The sequence below is a fragment of the Trachemys scripta genome, chromosome 12 (assembly GCF_013100865.1).
Source record: "Trachemys scripta elegans isolate TJP31775 chromosome 12, CAS_Tse_1.0, whole genome shotgun sequence".
Classification (NCBI taxonomy): Eukaryota; Metazoa; Chordata; order Testudines; family Emydidae; genus Trachemys; species Trachemys scripta.
The window spans coordinates 12,092,149-12,113,160 of NC_048309.1; the positions used below are offsets into that span (position 1 = coordinate 12,092,149).

Consider the following 21,012-nt stretch of genomic DNA (forward strand, 5'->3'; position numbering starts at 1 on the left):
TAAATATATTCAGCAATACATTGATGTCATGCATGTTAGCCACCGGTAAAATAAATATGCTAAACTCATCAGAAGAAAAATATATTTGCATTCATTTCTCATTTACCCGAAGGCTTCAAAATATTTAAAAAAAACAAATCTAACAATAATATTGCATCAAATATTATTTAACTTTTCTGTTAATGAATATAGAATCCAACCCTTCAAACATTATTTGGACCAAAACACCCATTGCTTTCAATCAGGCCCCAAACCCTTAAAGCCAGATTGAGGATAATTGGCTGGAAATAAAATTGCCTAAAATCACAATGAAAATTGGACACAGATTCACAGATTTGGACTAGGAAGGACAGAGCTCGTCTTGCTCTGCTCTAATCATTAGACATGCTGTCTTCTACATGCAGTAAGTGATAGTCATCGTAAAAGGACTGTTTCGTGATATATTTATATTGATCTATGTTTTATGACGTCATCCTAATGTTTGAACATTTATTTTCCTGGTATGGCATTCCTGGGAGTTCATCTCCAGATACTAAAGTAATCAGTTTCAGTCTGACCTAATGAAATACCTCTGTACTTTGTTGGAACGTTAAAAGAACTAATATAACATTTCACAATCTGATGGCATGATTGAAAATTTTAATCAAACCCCAAAAGGCCAGTTAACTAAACTGATATGCCATCATGGTAGTACATAAAGTATCTACATACCCTAGACAGAGATGATATAGAATTTAACAACACATTTGCTGTGTTTGCCTACCTCTCATTTCTTTGTGTTCTTTGGTATCATTTCTAATTTAGGGCTAGATTGTAAATACAGTCTGGTGTGTAAAAGGGGAGGCATGTACCTGCACTGTCCCAGGCAGACCAGGGAGAGAATGATGACTCTTGGTTTGTGAATCTGGACCAATGTACTTATTCCATTGCTATTAGATTCAGGGACAACAAAGGAGGCTGGATTCCTCCAAAAAATTAAATGCACTGGAAAATGGCACTCTGTATGGGTCGAGCCCTGCAAAACCATCCTTTCTGTCTCTTATTTTTTGTACCTGGGCCAGTCCCCCAGCTGAGTTAGGAACATCAGAACATAGGTATAGCCCTATTGGGTCAGAACTGAGGTCCATGTAATCCAATGTCCTGTCTCCAACGCTGGCCAGTACTAGATGTTTCAGAGTAAAGAATAAGAGCTCTGCAATGGGCAGTCATGGGATAATCTACCCCCTCCCCCCCACCCACACATTAAGTCTCATCCTGAACTCTAATAGTAGGTCCTAAAGCACAAGGTTTAATGAGATGAGTTTCCTGTGCCTTTCTTAGAAGAGAGGAGTTTATGTATTAACTGTTCAGGGCAGCAAGGCAATGGGACTCAGAAACACGTTTCTGTTGAGACGGAGGAATAAGAGAAAAAATATAACTTTTATCCCTACAGTTTGCCCTCTGGCCACCTGGGGCTTCGTAGTCTTTTGTTCTCCTTTTCCCCCCCTCTTATTGCTCTCCATGCCAATTGCTATCCCAGAACAGTGAACAAGAAAGGAGGCACACAGAGAGATAGACAGGAGCAGGGGCACGACCGCTTAAGGGCCTAGGGCAAGGGAGAAGAGGATCTGTTGCCTGGGATCCATGGAAGATTGTTCTTTGAGGTAGCGGGTAAGGCCTGGTCTACACCACAGGGTTATGTCAATATAAGCTGCCTTGAGTTGACCTAGCTGTGGAAGTTTCTTCACTTAAATCTGGCTCCCACTGACATAAATGCCTCTCTCCTCCGGTTTGGTAACACCACCTTCCTGAGCAATGTAGAGTCACAATCGATGTAATTAGGTTGATGCCGTGTCAGCGTAGACACAGCATTGCTTACATCGACTGTGACTGGCTTTCAGGAGCTGTCCCACAATGCCGCACACTAACAATACAATCGCTCCTGGTGAGGTTGCACACTGCCAACACAAGGAGCCAAGTGTGCATGCACACAAGCAATTTTATAACTGGGATGGCTGTATGTCGACATAACTTAGGTTGACATAATAGTATAAGAGTGGATAGAGGGCTGGGAATGAAGTCCATATGAGGAAAAGAAGAGGTTGCTGTGCGGAGGGAACTAAGTCTTTCCCCCATCCACACACAGTTCAGCTCTGCCTCTGTACCAAGACTGGAAATCAGATTCTTAAATTCATTAAAATATGGACAGATATGGCCAAATTTTACCTTAATTTACTTCCTGTGCAATGCCATTAACTTCAGTGCATGGGATCTGAGGTGAGAATTTGGCCCCTAGGATGTTCAAACAAAGTAGAGAAATAAATAAGTAGATGTCTCATCATTTCACTTACACTGTCGGAGGGAACCTTTTTGCCCCAGCTTGAAAAATAGCTTGGGTATGATTAAGATGAAACAGATCATAGAGAATTTGAGCTATATGTAAATTTCTCTGGATATTTAATCACAGGGGAAGCAATAGAACAGATTTGTACAGCCTACTGGTTGATGACCTGCTCTGATAAAACTTGGCTGGATTGTAGAAGCCATTCAGAACCCATTCTTCTGGAATGTCTCATGGGCAGCTACATGGAGGAGAGATGCAGTGACTTTATTAGAATTTAGTCCTCCACTTCATGAAGGATATAGCATTGGTACACAAGAAAATAATCTGAAATGGCCATTGAAATGTTATCTATTTATTTCAAACCTTGAATATTAAATTGGAACCAATCTCCAAAATATATCGGATTGGGATGGGGAAAATCTGTGGGAAATCCTGCCTAGGAATCCTACTATGTTCACAGACATGAAGTTTGGCTGTCCATCTTGTATAAGATAAAATGTTGGTTGGCACAGTGCTTGCTGTAAAAAAGCTTGAAGCCTGGGGCTTTGTGCCAGGCAACGACAAATTTAATTTATGGGATGGGTCTATAGGGAATGCAGAAACCTCTTCTCTTAGAAACTGTTGCAGCAAAAACTCACTCATGCAGGCAATAATTTCTGCGGAAGTACTGTACTTTTATTTCTTATTTTATTATATTTGCTTTGGTGTCTTGTACTGTTTCACTCAAGCAAACTTATTTCCACATTTTTTGGTTATGAATCATTACAGGATAGAAACTGGCAGATGAATGTGTAATTGTAATTGAAATGGTTATTTAAAATGCTAATGCTGTTTTTGTCCTGGGTCAGCATAGAAAATGAGATGATACACCTTCAGACATTTACCTGGCAAAAGAATTTTAAATCAATAAGATCTTAAAATCTTAATGAAAAAATAAAAGAGCTGCACAAGAGCTTTTAAGTGGGAAGATTGGGGATTTTTTTCCCCATGTAAATTTTTTATTTGTTCTTTTTTTTAACAAGAGTAAATAAGAAGATGACTTGGGCACATACTAGGAAAATAATGCAAAAGATCCCCACATACAAATACAAAAAGGAGAGGAAAGTGCATTCTAGAAGTTTGTGCACAGAACTAGAAAACAAACACTCTTGAGGTATACCTATGGCTCAGATACTAAGGCTTTGTCTACACTGGAACCTGAACAACAAAACTTTTGCCGTTCAGAGGACGGGTGTGAAAAAACACCCACCTCGCCGAACAACAAAAGTTTTGCCGATGAAAAGCGTCGGTGTGAACAGTGCTTTGTCTGCAGGAGAGCCGCTCGTTGGGGGTGGAAGTTTTTTGTCGGTGGGAGAGTTCTCTCCCACAGACGAACAGCGGCTACACTTCCTGCCTTTTAGCAGCACGGCTGTAGCAGCACAGTTGTGTTGCTAAAAGGTGTGAAGTGTAGACCAGTGGTTCTCAAACTAGGGTCACCGCTTGTTCAGGGAAGGCCGCTGGCAAGCCGGGCCAGTTTGTTTACCTGCCGCGTCCACAGGTTCGGCCGATCACGGCTGCCACTGGCCGCGGTTCGCTGCTCCAGACCAATGGGGGCTTGCAGGAAGCGGCGCGGGCCGAGGGATGTGCTGGCCGCCCTTCCTGCAGCCCCCATTGGCCTGGAGTGGCGAACCATGGCCAGTGGGAGCCACGATCGGCCGAACCTGCAGACACGGCAAGTAAACAAACCGGCCTGGCCTGCCAGGGGCTTTCCCTGAACAAGCGGCGGCCCTAGTTTGAGAACCACTGGTGTAGACATAGCCTTAGTCTCTGTGTTCAAACCTCTACATCTATAAAATGGAGATGTTAATACTTTTATTAATCTTTATCTGGGAGGGCTGTTCTGAGCTTTAATTACTGAATATTTGCAAAACATATAGAAGATTATAAGTGCACTGCTAGTATTATCAATACTGCTGCGCCAAAAACCAACCAACTATTCAACCAAACAGACAATAAATTGTTGGTCCAGAAAAAAAGATCTGATTTCATAGATGGAAATAAATGTATTAACGTGAGCCATTTTTCTCACAAGTAGCATTTACCGGTTGAAGAAATGGGGAGCAACAATTATTAAATAAAATAAACATTACTAAAGAAAAAAGAAGCTACCATCTTGCCACTTTGCCATGGGTCGAAAAAGCAACTTCCAGGTACATCAAATACACAAATGTTTCACCTTTGTACAATGTCGAACCTCATCTTACACCAGACGTAAGTTCAGTTACGGAAATTTTGTTTAATAGGACTACAGAACTGGTTCTACAGAAGAATTATACTGTATGAGCCTATGAACTCCCTGCCTTTCCCAGAAGCTCTTGGTGCTTGGCTGATTCTTGAAGTGTGAAAAGAGTTCACAGAGAGGCAACGGGATTAGCCTTCCCTTCCCCCGCTTTGTTGAGGGAAAATAAAAGGGTTTGCCCATGACAAGCTCTGCTTAGAACACTTCAGGTTGAAACACAAAACAGACAAGCATAGACACACACACACACACAAAGTTCACTAAGCTGCCATCTTATCAATTTAGGGGCCAGAAACTTAAAAACTGCTATATGCAACTATATCAAGTTCATTTAGGGCTTGATTGCACTGCCATTTAAATGAGTAGAAAGATTCCCTGTGACTTCAATGGGAGATGGATTGGGCCCTTAGTCCTTTCTGATTTTTAGTTTCCTGTGAAAAACTGACTGAGCAGTCATCATGACACCCCCACCCTCTCACCCCTGACACCATTGCCAGTTCCAGGTCACGCAAATTAACTTTTCACATAAACACACTTTTTCTTATTTGAAATGTCAAAGCCTCCTTAGTGGAAGGTTAAAGTCTGTCTAATGACAGAATCCCTTAGAGTGTTAATTAAACAGGACAATAATAATCCACCAATGATTTATAGTTAGATGGATTACTAGCCTATAGTGGTTGGTCTGATAGGCATTTATTGCCTACTTAACCATTTAAGTATAACAAAAAAAAATCATTATGGTACAAAAGGTGATGAATGTTTCTGCTAAAACAGTCCATTAAGATGATTCATTAACATTACAAAGAGGTCTGCGGCCTGTGTGCCACTTGGTGCCTGTAAAAGTCTGGGAAAGTGAGAGGCATTACCATAGGAAATGTTTTATGCTAAATGTGTGCTGATATAATCTAACACCCACTTTCTGTAGATAAGATCATCGCTTTTTACATTTTACATAACAAGGTCTATGGATGCTTTGTACTTTTCATTTTTTCAGCTAAAGCGCTTATCTTTCCAACAGAGAAACATTGAAGGAAAGGTATAATAAAATTTAAAATGCTTAGGAATCTGTTTGCGTCTTGCAGCCTACTCTTTGAACTGGTGTCATCGGAATGTCAGATTGCTGGTTCCACCATTGAAGAATGAGAATGACAGTCATGAATTATGGTTAAGAAGGCCACAACTTTATTAAACACACATAAAATAAAGGTATCAGAAACAGTCTTTTCAGGTCAAATAACAGCACAGAGTCTCAGGGCATAACAGTGAGGAAGAATACCATCTAGTCAGCTGAATTGACAGTGGGAGTTTAAGGATGCAAAATATTAGAATTTAAGTTGAAATTTGCCCAGGATTCCAGAGCTATGATATGTATACTTACAAAAAAAGCATTATGGGATATTTAATGGCCATGAGTGATCAGAACCTTGGTTTTATATTTCATCTAAAATACAGAACCACAAAGGGCACAACACCTCCTAACGCTATTCGTTAAAGAGTGACTTACAAGTGAAAACATCATAAATCACTGTAAATACACTTGGAATGGAACTCAGTATCACATTCAGCATCAATGGGAGCTGCAGGGGCGGCGCCTGCGGACAGGGCAGCACGCAGAACCGCCTGGCTGCACCTCTGTGTAGGAGCTAGAGGGGGGACATGCCGCTGTTTCTGGGAGCTGCTTAAGGTAAGCGCTGCCCGGAGCCTGACTCCCTGACCCCCTCCCACGCCCCAACGCCCTGCTCCAGCCCTGATTCCCCTCCCACCCTCTGAACCCCTTGATCCCCGAGAGGAGTACCCTCCTGCACCCCCAACCCCTCATCCCCAGCCCCACCCCAGAGCCCGCACCACCAGCCAGAGCCCTCCCACCCCCCAATTTTGTGAGCATTCATGGCCCGCCATACAATTTCCATACCCAGATGTGGCCCTAGGGCCAAAAAGTTTGCCCACCCCTGCTGTATAGTGTCTCTGTTTAAGAACTCCCTAGTTTAAGGGATTAAAATTAATACATGGCTTGCACCACACAAAATATACACAGGAAAACTAGAAAAATGACACATTTAGAAAGTATTTGATAAAAGAAAAGATGTTGAAAAAACCAAACAGTATAGTCAGTTATATTTTCATGTGACCTCTAAACATGATCAAATAATTAAATTAAATATATTTTAGCTGACATTAAATACAGTTACAAAAGCATCTGTTCATTGTGTTCTGGATAAATTAATTCCCCCAAGCTGCTGTAGGTGGGTTCAGAGAGTAAGGTGTTTTAGCAATTTATCTGTCTGGAATTCCCAAGCAGAAACTCTTTGAAGTTGTAGCCAGCAAATTGCAGGCAGTTGTTGTCAACCATTTATCAGAAAACTTCACTGCAAACAGCACACTTTGAGTTTAGACTTTTGAAGAAACAGAGACAACGTGACATAATTTAATAGTATACAGTAGTATTAATACAATGCATAATTAGCATATTTCATCCTGAAACCCAGACCCCTCAGGAGCCATATAGACTGTGCGCGCATGCACGCACACACACACATGTAAAACATGAAATTAATGGAACACAACAGTATTTAGCATATATCACAATAGTGAAAAACAGCAGTTTGCATCAAAGGCCCAATCAGTTCGATGATGTTCTATTTCAAAATTATCCCTTACATGAAAGTACTCTAGTATTCTTCAGTCATGGTCCAAAAATGCAGTTTACAATAGTTAGGTGCAAACAGGACTTCGCAACCAATTGGCTTTCCTGATTCCCATACTACTCCCCTATAATATTCCAAAATATAGCACGTAATAATATTTTCCATTGCCTGTCAGTTCTACTACAGCATTAACTGCTTTAAATTCCTGCAGTGGCTCTCCCTTGCTCACCATATCAAGTTCAATTTCTTGATTTTGCCTTCAAGGGCCTGCACAACTCAGCCCAACCCACATATCAGAGCTCATTTCATATTGTGTCCACATTGATCCCCTTAGCTTTGCTAACAATACCAGATTTACAGCCACTTTTACATCCTTTCACCACTAGTGTCTTTATGTCTTCTTCCACATTGCCCCCTCCAAGTGGAAAAAACTCCCAAACCCAGTATACCAGGCCTTCATCCTCCCCTCATTCAAATTCCTCCTAAAGACTCATCTCTTCCACAAAACATACACACACAAACCTTCCATTCTAACATTATATAAGAGGAGGTGTGGCCAGTGGATCCATGACTACTCAATCATTGCACTGTCAATCCTCTGACAACCCAATCCTGTGAGCTTCCAAGGACTTCCTACCAGCTTCTGAGCACGCTCAGCTCTCACTAACCACAGTGGGAATTGAAGGTGGTCCACATCTTGTGGGAGGGATTAGCTCCTGGAGTTGAAATTATTTAGTTCCTGTCTCAGATATATATATATATAATGGCAAGGCCTATTGCTGTTTCCTCTTTCATGGTCTCTTACTAGCTGTTTCCAGGAATACTTAATGTATGTACATACCCATGTTTTATTTATATAAGTTAGCAGTTACCCTAGTAAATCAGATGATAGAGTACACAAAACTCCAGACTCTTTCAGAAAAGCTTGGCAGCTCTACTGGCAAATTTAATCAGTGTCAGTCCAAAATCATCCAAATTATGGGCTTGTACTGTCTGACCTATCATCGCCTCCTAATTACATACAACCCGAGAAGCTCTGTAAATAGGTTTTTGTTTCAACGGCAGATCTTCTGTTCTATTGTTCAGACATATGCAGGACTTCGAAATAGAGAAGTGACCCATCACAAAGTGATTTATAACCTCCATAACCCTTGTGTGAAAGCACACTGATTATGGAATTGACATCCATATGGAACATCCTACAAGAATATGTGTTTGGCCTTTTGTGGTTACATTCATCATCAGGTCTTGAATTTCTTCAGTTGTTAAATAGCAGAAACCTGGGAGCTCTGTTGCAAACTTTCCCCCAGCTCATTGGACTGTGAACATTATGCCCCAAGGGAGATTTTTATTCCAAAAGGAAAAGTGAGGATCTTTCTGAGTCTCCAAAATCTTCGCTCCCTTGGCACTAACACTTGCATCAACATAGCAGGTGGACTGCATTCACCTCCCCCATTGCTTATTTAGAATTTATACAGAATCTATTTTACAGTCCATCGGTTTAAACTAGATAAACAAACAAACAAACATCTTGACATACCAAACATTTAGAACTCTTTACAGGATACTGTTTGAGGAAATTCATGTTTTTATATGTTTTTGGGGTACCTTAAACAATAAACAAAAACAACAGATTCTCTCTTGTGGTCAAACCACCAAAGCAGAGTGAAGTGCCCTGACTCTCTGAGAGTTTCAGCCCCATGTTCTGCTCTGCTTGTCCTTTTGAAAGGGGTCTCAATGAGGTGCCTTGTTGAAACCTCCGCTGGTGCCACTGTTTATAGAGGGAATCATTAGGAACAGTTTAGTCAGAACAAAAGGGGGTTTGTTTCCATTGTTCTCCTTGCAGTTTGACATCTTAACTGAAAAATTATCTTAATTGTCTAACAATATATATTTGCCTATGGGGTTCAGACAATTGTAAAAGAGATTCTGGATGACTGCTGAAAAGAGATAATTTACGGTGCAAACTGAGTGCATGCTGAACACCATTTAGCTAGCACAAATGTTTCCTATGAAAAAATCTGCAGGAAAATCCCCACCAGTAACTATAGCTTTGATCTCATGACTGTATGTGATTATTTTTCTGCATTTATGATTGCAGCATCCCCTAAAAGGCACACACTTTGTAAGATATTACTCTAATAGTAAGATAGTCTGCTTCTGTATTTTGATAAGTAGATAGCGTAGGTTAGATCCTCAGCTGGTATAAATCAGTGTAACTCGTTTACTTGAATGGAAATATGCCAATTTACATCAGTGGTAGATCTGGCCCCTTAACTTTATTTTAAAAGCCTCCAGCATAAGCCTGGTTGTTAATGGTTTTCTGCTGCTGAAACTCTAGGAGATTGCTTGATGCAGGCACTTGCAATGTGGCAAACCCCCTTCCTCAATCAGACAGAGAGCTGGAACGTTCCTTAAACCATGGAGAATTGGTCCCAAAGTGTAATTGTTTGTGTAATTCTGGAGGGGATTTTTGTGGCCAGAGCTTTGGCAAGTCAAATGAATTCTCAGCTTCAGTCTCCTTCCACATCAGTTCACAGACTTTTATAGAAATCATTATATATAGGAAGAGAGTTTTTTAGAGACAGGATCAGAGTCAAAAATGCACATTACACCTCTTTAGCTCTCTAACCCCACACTGCACAAAAAGTTGGCAGCTCAGAATGTGTTGCCAATTAGAGTAGTTTTAATATGTATTCAAAATAAACTGTTAAAATAATTGTTTCTATAGAAATGAAACATAAATAAAACAGCAACAGAGGGTCCTGTGGCACCTTTAAGACTAACAGAAGTAGTCTTCCATTAGTCTTAAAGGTGCCACAGGACCCTCTGTTGCTTTTTACAGATTCAGACTAACACGGCTACCCCTCTGATACATAAATAAAACAGAAATTAATACTGAATTAAGATAACATTGCGGCCAAATTCTGGCTTTTGCTTACTCATATGCATGAGCAAGATAAGCCTCAATTAGAAGAGAAACTTTAGAGTACAACTGTTGCACCTAATCTCGCCTCCCCACAAACCCTCAAAGTCCACAACCTCCACAGTTCCCTAGCTCTAGTAACAGAGGGTTGTACAGTTCGGGGGCATGATCCATATGGTTTTGCTTACATACCCCAATTTTCCAGGCAACCTCCCCGCTCGGGTTACTAATGCTCGTGGCACAAGTAGTTTGTGCAGCAGCTGTGCAGGGGTTATGCAAGTACCAGTCAGAATAAAGGCACAAAATAATGGTTCTTTTGAGGTATTGTTTTGCACCAGCCTAAAGAGCAAAAGCGAAGGCATTCAATATTTGGCTGGTTGTATGTTGCATGTTAAAGACAGTTATTGCTGTAAACTCCTGAGAACAAAGGTCATATTTCAAAGGAAACCTGCACATAACTGACTGTAAAAATACGATAATTACTACATTTGCAGTAATTACAAAGTGTAAATGACTAAAAAGAATTTTTTAAAAAAATATAAAATGACTTCACTATAACTAAAAAGAGTAATTAACAATCAAACAGGAATCTTGACAGCCTGATGATGAAGAGTTAGGATGAAATGATTGCAGTTTATTATAGAAATGCATGATAAAGCAAGAGACTTTCAGAGTCAAATTGTCAAAGGGAGCACAACACAGACTAAAAGACTGCACTTACAATATGGCATATAACAGTGTTGCCTACACATTTTTTTCACAAGTGTGAACCTAAGGTTTTAGATGCACAGAGCATATTTTTGCCCATAAGGAAAATTTCCTGCATTATGCCAAAAAATTACCTCCAAAACAGTGTTCACACAATAATCTGAGAGTGCAAAATTAGAGAATAAATTGTAGACGCTTCTTTGGAAAATCTGGACCTCAAAGTGGTTGTATGGTAAATTGTGTTTAAAAATATATTATTGTGGTTAACTTATAAGAACCACAATAATATATTTTACTACGGGGGCTTGATCCTAAAATGGTCTATATCTAGTGTCTGGTGTAAATCAACAGTAACTCCAGGGAAGTCTATGGAGATTTAGACCAACTTTATAAATTGAGGGCTAAAATTTAGTTGCCTTATTCAAGCACTCGGCACTTCTCAGGATTCAGTCTCATGATACCATTTAAATTTTAGAATTCAAAGGTCCCTACTGTTCCAAAATTATTTCTTTTTAAAAATTATTACAAGGCTTTCCCACAGGAGTAACAGTCCCCTTCAAACCTGTGTGCAACGCTTCCATCACTGTATCTTCTCTGATCAGTAGAGCTCAGGGCAACGAGAACTATGGCTTAATTAATATAACGTGATTAGCTCAGTCCAGAACCAGATTAGTTCAAATTCTTAGAACAGTGCTAACGTGTGGCTTATCCATAATGTGATTACTTTCATGTTGAGGAATACATTTGCGATAATGGTGTTAAGGGGAATGAATAGAAACTTTGATAAGTATAATCCAATGTGGCGTAATGCAGTATTCAAGCTGTTTATGTAATCTTATAAAAACAATACTGTTTTTTTTATTGTTAGAATCTGAATCACATGTATGGAGGGATCAGGAAAGGGAAACAGAGGATGTACAGAGTATCCTGCTGATACTATCAGCCAAGATTCCCAAAAGACATTTATTTTAGTAGAAGCATTTGGAGGAAGAAAGAAAAGATGCTCAGTGTTTAGGAAGAGGAATTTGTTCCAGGCATAAGAGATGGGAAGGTGCAAAGCTTTCAGAATGGGGAAATGGGTAGGAAATAGAAATGGTTAGGAGGAGGGCATTGAGCTGTAAGGATGTAGAGCTTGAACTTGATTTAAAAAAATAGGAGGAAGGAAATTAATATATTTTGGGCCTGATCTTTAAACAAGTTAGGTGTGAAAATGTTTGCCTAATCTGAGTGTACAGTTACTTTATTTAGGGGAACTTTTCGTGAAAATGACCAGAATGAGCCATTGGCAGGCATTTGCCCCATTTGCATTTATGATCATGGCAATAGTGCCAGGGCCGGCTCTAGGTTTTTTGCCGCCCCAAGCAAAAAAATTTTTGGCTGCCCCACACCCCAGCCCTGGGCTCCCTGCTTTGCCCAGCCCCGGCTGCGGCGCTGGGGGGCGGCCACCCTGCGGCACCCGCAGGCAGCTCTGTGCGCCCCACGGGGTGGCCCCCAGCCTGAGTGTCCCACGCTCTGAGCCCGCCCGGCGATAAGGTGTGGGTGCTGCTCCCCGACGTGAACCACAGAGGCCCCAGGGCACCCCTCGTGCAGGGTGCGCTGCTGCTGTCAAGGCCGGCTCTAGGCTTTTGCCGCCCCAAGCGCAAAGAAGAAAAAAAAAAAAAAAAGACTGTCTGGAAAGCCGCCCCTGAAAATGTGCCGCCCCAAGCACGTGCTTGGTTTGCTGGTGCCTAGAGCCGGCCCTGAATAGTGCATGCAAACTAGGCACATGCAATTGCACGTGCATTTTGGGTGCTTAATTTTTTTTAAAATAGGGCCCTTTATTTCTAAAGTTGTCTCTTCCACCCATCAAGAGTGTGCAGTTGCCCGCACAAACAAAAAGAGCAGTAGCTAATACACAAAACAGATAAAAACATTCAATTCATGATGAGACCAAAAAGTAGCTAATCTGGTAACATATGTAACCCTCAAGAAAGAGGCAATCGGTTGGAATTTTTTTATCTAAAGAAATGATCTGAAACAACAACTGCCAACATGCAGGTATTGCTTCATCATGAGCATTTAGCTCTCCCTCTCTAACGAGGAGGAGGAGGAGAAAGGGAGAAGAGAGCCGTAAGAGGAAAAACTGGTTTCTTAATTGACCTGGGAAGAAGGAGGAGAAAGAGGATGATGATATGGACTGCCAATATTTCCAGCAATATGCCTGCAGAGCTTGGGAGCCAGCTTGCAGGGAGCAGATGAAATGAGTTTAAACAGTATGCAATGTATGATGGGGGAAAAAGATGGAATCCATAATAATGATGGTACAGACTATAATCTATATAGATTGGTGAGTGTTTGGAACCCAAAACTGGATCCTAATATTAACGTTTGAGCCCATTTCAGTCTATACAGAATTATCCTTTATTGAACATACTGGGACAAATTCTGCTCTTGTTTACAACCCATAACCCCACTGATGTCAATGAGGGATTAGGCATGTGATGTGAGAAGAATTCTCTAATAGATTCCCTTTCTTAACCCACACACATAAAGAATCCCCCTAGCATCATGTGCTACAGGTAAAGATGCAGTGGCATGTGGTCTATTATATATATCTGTCATACATCTATTGTATTGTACTTACTAGTTTACAATCACAAATCAGACATTTTGGGAGGGTGTGCGGGGGAGAGGGTAGAGTGTGGAGGCATTACCCACAGCTGCTTCAAAGAAAGAGTTTGGTTCACTGATTCTTATAATAATCCCCTCTCATAAAAGCCCAATTGCTTGTCCACAACGTCATCTCTCTACTTCATTCTTAATCTCTGCTACACCATGTACCTTGCTTTGCAATTTAGACAGGAAATGAAGAATAGGACCATAGAAGAAAGCAATACAATTATATAATTTAATTAATAAACTCATTAAATCATCTGATTTGTTCCCATGCAAGTGTAGCAGCATATACTCCCAATGTTCCCCACTCCTCAAGAAAGGACATATCCAATATTAAACTGATACACTTGCTTAGAGTCAAAACTAGGGAACCTAAACAGCTGAATATATAGGAAAAACAAAGAGAAATAAATGACCTCTGAGGCAACCCTAAAAACTCACCAAGTTTTAAAATTCATCTCCCATAAAAATGATAAACTAAGTCTCAGCAACCAGTTTCCTGGCAAAACACCTTCCAACTCCCAATATACAACTACTTTTCTTTGCTTCCCCAAAAAGGAAAAGTTAAAGGGACACTATCAACTTGAAAAGTAGTCAGTTTCAAAAAGTGAGTTACAAGTAGTTTTAGATACTACACCCATTCTTGAGTCCCCTTTGACAATTTTGATGGTTTGACTATCATGTTTTCCTATTTTTAAGATGTTTTTCTTCCCCCTGTTGCTGAGTGAAAGATCCACACACAAACAAGATGGGAACCAACTGGCTATATAAGACAGTGGAAGTGACATGGTGCCGTCAAATGCACATAGGAAACAAAATGAAAAACAAAAACAAAAAACACTTTGTCAATTCTATTTCAGTTATACACTTGGCAAGCATTTTCACACAGAAAGGGCCTGATTCTCAGAGGTGTTGTAGGTACTCAGCACTTCTTGGGATCAAGCCCAAGATTTGTATAAAAGTTGTTACACAAAATAAAATTGTGTATAGTATTGCAGGCAGTTGAAATCACAGAGCTAAGCCAAAGTGAAGGGATTCTGGAAGATCAGAAGCAAGAGACAAACTTGATGTAAATTACCTACTCCTTCCCACTGCTTGACAGCTGGTTGGTAGTGCTTCTCAGGGAGTATAAAAGATTTTGAGAGCTCATTCTTGTTGCCTCCATTGGGGACCCAAAACTCTCATTGATTTAGGAGCTTTGAGAAGCAATATGGTCCAGAGGAAGGAGCACAGGGCTGGGAGCTAGGAATCTTAATTCTGGTTCTATCACTTACTCAGTAGGTGGCCTTAGGGTGATTTACTTCAATTATATGCCTTAAGTTTCCTCTTCGATTCAGGCTATCCCCTTTTCATAGGCTTCTTATGAAAAATCGCTAGTTACTGCTTATATGATGCTTTCAATACACAGACCTATAGAAGTGTTTGTAGGTGAAGAAGGTGTTCAGGATCAAGTATTGAGACTTTCGAGTACGGTAGAATCATCAGGAAACATCAAAGGCATATGCTGTCAAAATTAGTGTGACTGACCCACTTTCTTCATTCCCCCTTCCTTCCCAAGACTGAATTTGAAAGTCAGCATATACTGTGAATTATTTTCACTCCTCTCTTTTCAAGTAACTGTTGGGAAGCAGTAGTTAAAGTTGGTGACTAACTCTTATTAATTTTTTTTATATCACAGTAGATCCCAAAGGGCCCAATCTTGGGCCCCAATGTGCTAGAGGCTGTACAGACAGGTAGTAAAAGACAGTTGCAACTCCCTGCTTTTAACACTTGATAATCCAGTTCAAGCCAAGATTCAACAAGTGAGTGTCACAGACAATAGAATGGGAAGAGGTGACGGGAGAGTAGTAAGATAATATAGTGACATAACCTAGCAACGTGCAGAAGCTGATGGTTCAAAATCTTTTAAATATTATTAATTGTTAGTATTTTAAAGTTTCTCTATCATCCCATAGTCCCCCAATCTTCCTTGACACTTCCTTACTACTCCCCTCCCCTGCTCCCCATCTACCTGTGGAAAAATTGACCCTGGTCTCTCTGCCTATTATATTTACATCATTAAATTTTAAATGTATGCATTTATTGTTTTCCCCCTTCTGGACAGTGTTATTATTTATATATACAAATTCTCTCCAAGTATCTCCCCCTCCCTTCCCTGTACATAAACCACCCCTTCCCCCTTGGGTGCTTTCTCTTTAATCATGCTTACATTAATTTAACTACTTAGAAATGGCTCACCCTTTCTTCTAATCCAGCAGCTTCCATAAACATCCTGAAAAGCAACCTGATCAGATGTTTCTGCTCTAGGCAGTAACATGGATTTTCTTTTCTAAGCAGTTTGGAGAGAGAGGGAGGGACAGGGGGAGAGAGAGAGAGTGTGTGTTGAGTTTTGCTGCCTGCTCCTCCCACAAGATACAACCTCCTGCTGCCTGTGCTGTCTGCAAAGCAGCATTTCAAACGTACTTAGACTTAGCCTGTGAGAAGTGAAGAGAAAGAGGGAAAGAGATCAGACCCTAAAGGAAGAGGGTGGAAAGTAACACTCAGGATTTATCTTTTCCATTTATCTCTTTCCTATCATATGGATTTTACAAACTACACAACTTCCCCCAGAGCCAGACTTTGATCATGAGAGCGCTGAAGCTGGATCTCCCCTGTCTACCCAAGTGATCAGAACTTTGAGGGGCAGGCACCAGCTGTCTTTAATGGTAAAGTATTTATTCCTGCTCCCCAGCCCACTGGATCTCTTTATCTCCCCTCCACAGGGAGCTGCGTGAAGGAGGAGAGGAGAGAGATGCATGTGGTGTGGCTCAGGCAGCCTGCCTCCTGGCTGCTGGTCCTGTGGGCTGCTGCTCCCTTCTGCATCCTGGCTGATTTCACCTTGGACAATGAGGTGCACTCGAGTTTCATCCACAGGAGGCTGCGAAGCCAGGAGCGCCGGGAGATTCAGCGGGAGATCCTCTCCATCCTGGGTTTGCCCCACCGGCCCCGGCCCCATCTGCACGGCAAGCAGAACTCTGCCCCCATGTTCATGCTGGATCTCTACAATGCCATGTCGGTGGAGGAGGAGACGGCAGGAGCCGCAGGGGAGGAGGGAGAGGGATTCTCCTACCCTTACAAGCCCATCTTCAGCACCCAGGGGCCACCCCTGGCCAGCCTACAGGACAGCAACTTCCTCACCGAGGCAGACATGGTTATGAGCTTCGTGAATCTGGGTGAGTCTCTAACCCCCGTCCCGGGGAGCTCTGGGATGAGACTTTTTTTTTTTTTTTTTTGCGGGGGAGGGTGTGCCTGAGATTGGGATTAGTGCCTGGGGGCGAGATGGGGCAGATCTCTCCTGTGGGCAAAGGGAGGACAAGAATCTGATGGCACTGTAGGGCCAAGTGTCTCTAATGGTGGGCACAGGTGGCAGGTGGCTCCGGTGGCAGGGCAGGGAAAAGAAGTAGCCCGAGGAAAAACTACTTTTTTATGTGATACGTAAATGGCAGTAATATTGAAATTCAGCTGGGCAGGGCTCAGGCCCTAGTTCACATCATTAGGATCTTTACAAGCTCATGTCTTGTGTTGAATCAGCTCTCATCCCACGTGCGAATTCTTCCTCCTACCCCTGCCACTGGTTATTTTGCCTGTCCCAGAGGTGGGGTTCTCCGGTGCGGGTCTTTACAAGAATCACGAGCGGCTCTGGCCTGCATAGTGAACCTCCAAGGAAGATGGGAAACCAGCACAAGACCACGAGCTGCCGCGTAGTTCACAGCCCTGGGCTTGGAGTCATGTAAACGATCACAATGGCACTCGAGCGGCTGTAAATGGATGGAGTCCAGTGGAGCAGGGAAGACGGCATTAACTAAACGGAAAGGGCCAAGCTGCTGAGAGTCTGTTTTCTCCATTGGCTGAGAGGGATTCCGTGGTAAATCCTTCTTTACTCCTGCGGCTCCTTCTATTGACCGCAGTTCTAGGCAGCTAATTTGCCTTCTTTCACAAGCACATGTCTGTGGATGGGTTTATGCAAATGACGTGAAAGTTGTCACCTTTGAATGCAGCTCGCTAGGCCCCTAATTGGATGCCATGGTCCAAGCTGAGTTCTGTTTGTCTGCTGTAGAGTGTAGGGCCTTTTGGACTAACTGGTCAGGATTTGAGTAAAAGGCTGTCATGGCCAGCATTCTATTTTAAATATATAATTATAGGTCGGAGTTTGCTGTATCCAGTTTTAGCACTCATTATGTGTGGCTCTGAAACCACCGAATGTACAGATTGGGTGCCTACAATTTCAAGACCAAATCTGAACCGTAGTTTCAAAACAGGATCAACTCAAACGTTGCCTTAATGAGATGCAAGAGGGATACACCTGATGCATAAAAATAATAAACTGGTACAGATTGCAAGCACCCTTATCTTTAATACTGTAAAAAAATCCATCATTGTCTAGGACTTAAGGGTTGGCACTATGGTTCACACCATCGCCACCTAGAACTTCCTGGTGGCAACAGAAACTGAACCATAATCCTTCTTCTGGCACTTAACCTAAAGGAGACTCACTAGTAGCAGTATAAGCTCTATGCCACACAGTTGAATAGTTATGATTATATACAGTTACCATTCCATTGCAATCTTGGTGATACCTGAAGATGGAGTATTCTATGCTAGACTTCCAGTTTCCATGAGTCACACATCCATATTAAATACCATGAGCCTCACAGGAGGGCTCTATGAGCTACATTTGGCCAGGGTCTACACTTTTCTGAAAGTGATAATAGGTTCCATTTAGAATTATAATGCTTGTCTAATCTCTTTCAGATATTTAAACCAATCATCAATAATACCTTCTAAAATCCAAAATTACAGTTGGTGGTTAAATATTAGAGTTTAAAGATAAGAGATCACGTTAACACTGTGCTTGCTGGTACCTTAGTTTTAAGTATAAAGTACAATCTAAGGCTGAGAATGCCGGGACACTCAATAAGCTCTAACAGAAAACAAAAGATGTTGAAATAATGAAACTAAAATTCACACTTTTCTTTTTATATTGTAAAAGGAGGATTTTGTGAAAGGGATAAATAATTAATATGAGTCAACTCCAGATAAAGAAACATTTATCGCCAGGGGAATAATTATATCCTTTATAAAAAGCAAAGTTATTTCCAATGTAGCTTTCATAAGTACAGGTCTAGGAACCCAGTCTCATACTCATTATGTAAGGAAAGATCATCTTTGACGTCCATGGCAGTTTTGTATAAAACATATTAAGGTTCAGGCCCTAAAGTAGATTATATTGCACACAAACATTTTAGCCCAACGTGTGATTATAGTGAAATTAGTCAACATATTATACAATATAGAACAATTTTTGGATAGCTCTTGTTCTATAGGAGTATCACAGAACACAGAGTGATTGCATATATGTAAACAGAAGTTACAAAATGTAACCCTAAGATTATTATGCACTCCATCACAATTCTTGGCTTTTGTAGTTAGTTTAGAAAGCATTCAAGTATTCTTCAAGCAAAATGATCCATTATAGTTTTATTTAATTGCTGTCAGGATGGCCAGTCATTAGTCAGAAGGTAGGCAATAGTCAATGGTTTTATATAGACAGGTGGAATTATTACCAACAAGGCACTTTTGAGAGGTTTATCTGTACTGTTTTGTTCCCCTGTCAACAGTGCATGCCAGGACAAGTTTAAAAAGGACATAGATCTGCAATAGCTTTCTTCATCACTGTGCACACCTTTCATCCCATTATAGTCATCGTTCTTTCATCTGTATCGGACAAAGCCTGGCTTGTTTATGGACTTTTTAATGAATCAGACTAGCTCCTAACTCACATTTATAGTCAAACACAACACCTGCTCTAGTATGAACAGTTTTCTATGGCATACAGTGAAAATTAGATCTATTGTAGACTGTTTTTTTTTTTTAAGCTTTCTACAATGATTCCATTTAAATCAGAGCTGAATTGCTAAATGCAGTCAGTATTAAACTGTGTCCTAGTTTTGTAAGAGATACTCCGTGGGCATTGTATTTCACAGGTAGGTTTTTATTACATTCTAAAGCCAGCACAATGAGGAAGTGTCACAGCATAATAAAATGTGCATCTTAGTAATGAGGGAAGTGAGAGTAAGTAGAGAAGTCATTACTAAATCTAAGCTTCAGTAAACAAGCTATGTTATTGCAGATCTGTGCGACTTCCAGAAGGTTAGTCTACTGATATACTTTCTCTCTTTGAACATGTTTCTTCATCCATCTAGAAAGACAGTTTTTGTTGGGCTTAAAAGGCTTTACATATGATAATAAATTACAAGTTATAAAAGAGGAGATAAATTCATTGACTTCTGTGGAGTTAAATCAGGGCTGAATTTGCTCAAAGAGTTTACATTTGACCTTAGTGGTAGGAATCAGAATACAGGTACTTTATTTCAAGGGTAGCTTGAAACAAACTAAGTTTATATTGAGCAAGTAGCATTATTATAATAGCTTGCTAATTAACTAGATATAGCACTAGAGCCAGTTAACTCATGGGCCAGTTTCTGTTCTCAGTTACACCAGTACTGAGATGGATGAGGAATGGGGCTGTGTCAGGAATAGGCTTGGATGTAAACAAAAGCAGAATTAGGCCACATAGGTCTGAATACCTAATTCAAATAAATAATGACCAGGCTTATAAGGGTATTTATTACTATAAATTTTATTCCTCTGGATTTCATTTAAAAGAAAAAGTGTTCTCTTGCACAACCTTAATTTTAAAATTCATAAACAGCAACTAACGAGAAAACATCTAGGCTGCAGAGAGCTTTTTTTCTAAAAAATAATTGGATTGTCTTTATGTTAATAGTCTTGACTTGGTAAATAGTTCTTCCTTGACTTTTTTTTTTTTAAAGACCCAGCATGGGTGATGTGCAATCAGTTAATTTGTCTCATAGCTGATTATAAAATGGATAAAATTGTTTAATCCTTGAATAAAAGAGATTAAAAAACCCCAGAAAATTAGTCATTCTTAGAAGAAGCATGTGAAAGTGGCTTTTGTTAATGTAAATCAAGAAGCTGAAGAGCCCCTAAGTTTCATTTTATTTCATACCATCTGGCTATCCTTTTTGTTGACAAGTGTTTGGCATAGAGAACCATCTCTTTGCCCTTTAATAACAGGCTTTAACACTGTAGGGTATTAGAAAAAGATTCTATAACAGTTAAAAAATTTCCTCTGGGGAATACTTTATAAAGTGAGCACGGGCTGCAGGCATTTGCAGCTGTAACCTGGCTTGTGTTAAAATTTGGAAGGGGCTGCCTTGCATTCCAGCTCACTACAGGCCTTCACTGGTGTACAGCCAAAGGTTAATATAGATGTCACACGGTTTTGCTTTAGAGAGTCTTAGATATAAGAGTACGTGTACAGCTGTGTTTTTAGTAACCCTTTCATAATCACTTCTTTTAAACCTCATTTTCCTGCTTATATAAATCAAAGATTTTCAAGGATATTTGACCTGGA

The 21,012-nt window shown here is 40.7% G+C and overlaps 2 protein-coding genes across 11 annotated transcripts in view; one reads left to right on the forward strand and one right to left on the reverse strand.

Annotated features, from left to right (window-relative positions):
• The window catches only part of SPO11 (SPO11 initiator of meiotic double stranded breaks), a 50,699-nt gene extending 34,739 nt beyond the window's left edge, over positions 1–15,960 (reverse strand). For 4 of the 5 annotated variants that reach the window (XM_034787206.1, XM_034787204.1, XM_034787207.1 and 1 more), the window contains exon 1: positions 15,774–15,853. Coding sequence is in view for 1 of the 5 variants with exons in the window: in XM_034787205.1 (XP_034643096.1) it covers positions 15,774–15,852 (79 nt within the window). In the remaining 4 variants the exon portion in view is untranslated. Of the gene's footprint in view, positions 1–15,773 lie in introns of all 5 variants that reach the window. The other variant, XM_034787205.1, reaches the window with a different exon arrangement.
• A 31-nt stretch (positions 15,961–15,991) lies between these two features.
• The window catches only part of BMP7 (bone morphogenetic protein 7), a 54,268-nt gene continuing 49,247 nt past the window's right edge, over positions 15,992–21,012 (forward strand). For 3 of the 6 annotated variants that reach the window (XR_004647846.1, XM_034787202.1, XM_034787201.1), the window contains exon 1: positions 15,993–16,747. Coding sequence is in view for 3 of the 6 variants with exons in the window: in XM_034787202.1 (XP_034643093.1) it covers positions 16,327–16,747 (421 nt within the window). In the remaining 3 variants the exon portion in view is untranslated. Of the gene's footprint in view, positions 16,748–21,012 lie in introns of all 6 variants that reach the window. The other 3 variants (XR_004647844.1, XR_004647845.1, XM_034787199.1) reach the window with 2 other exon arrangements.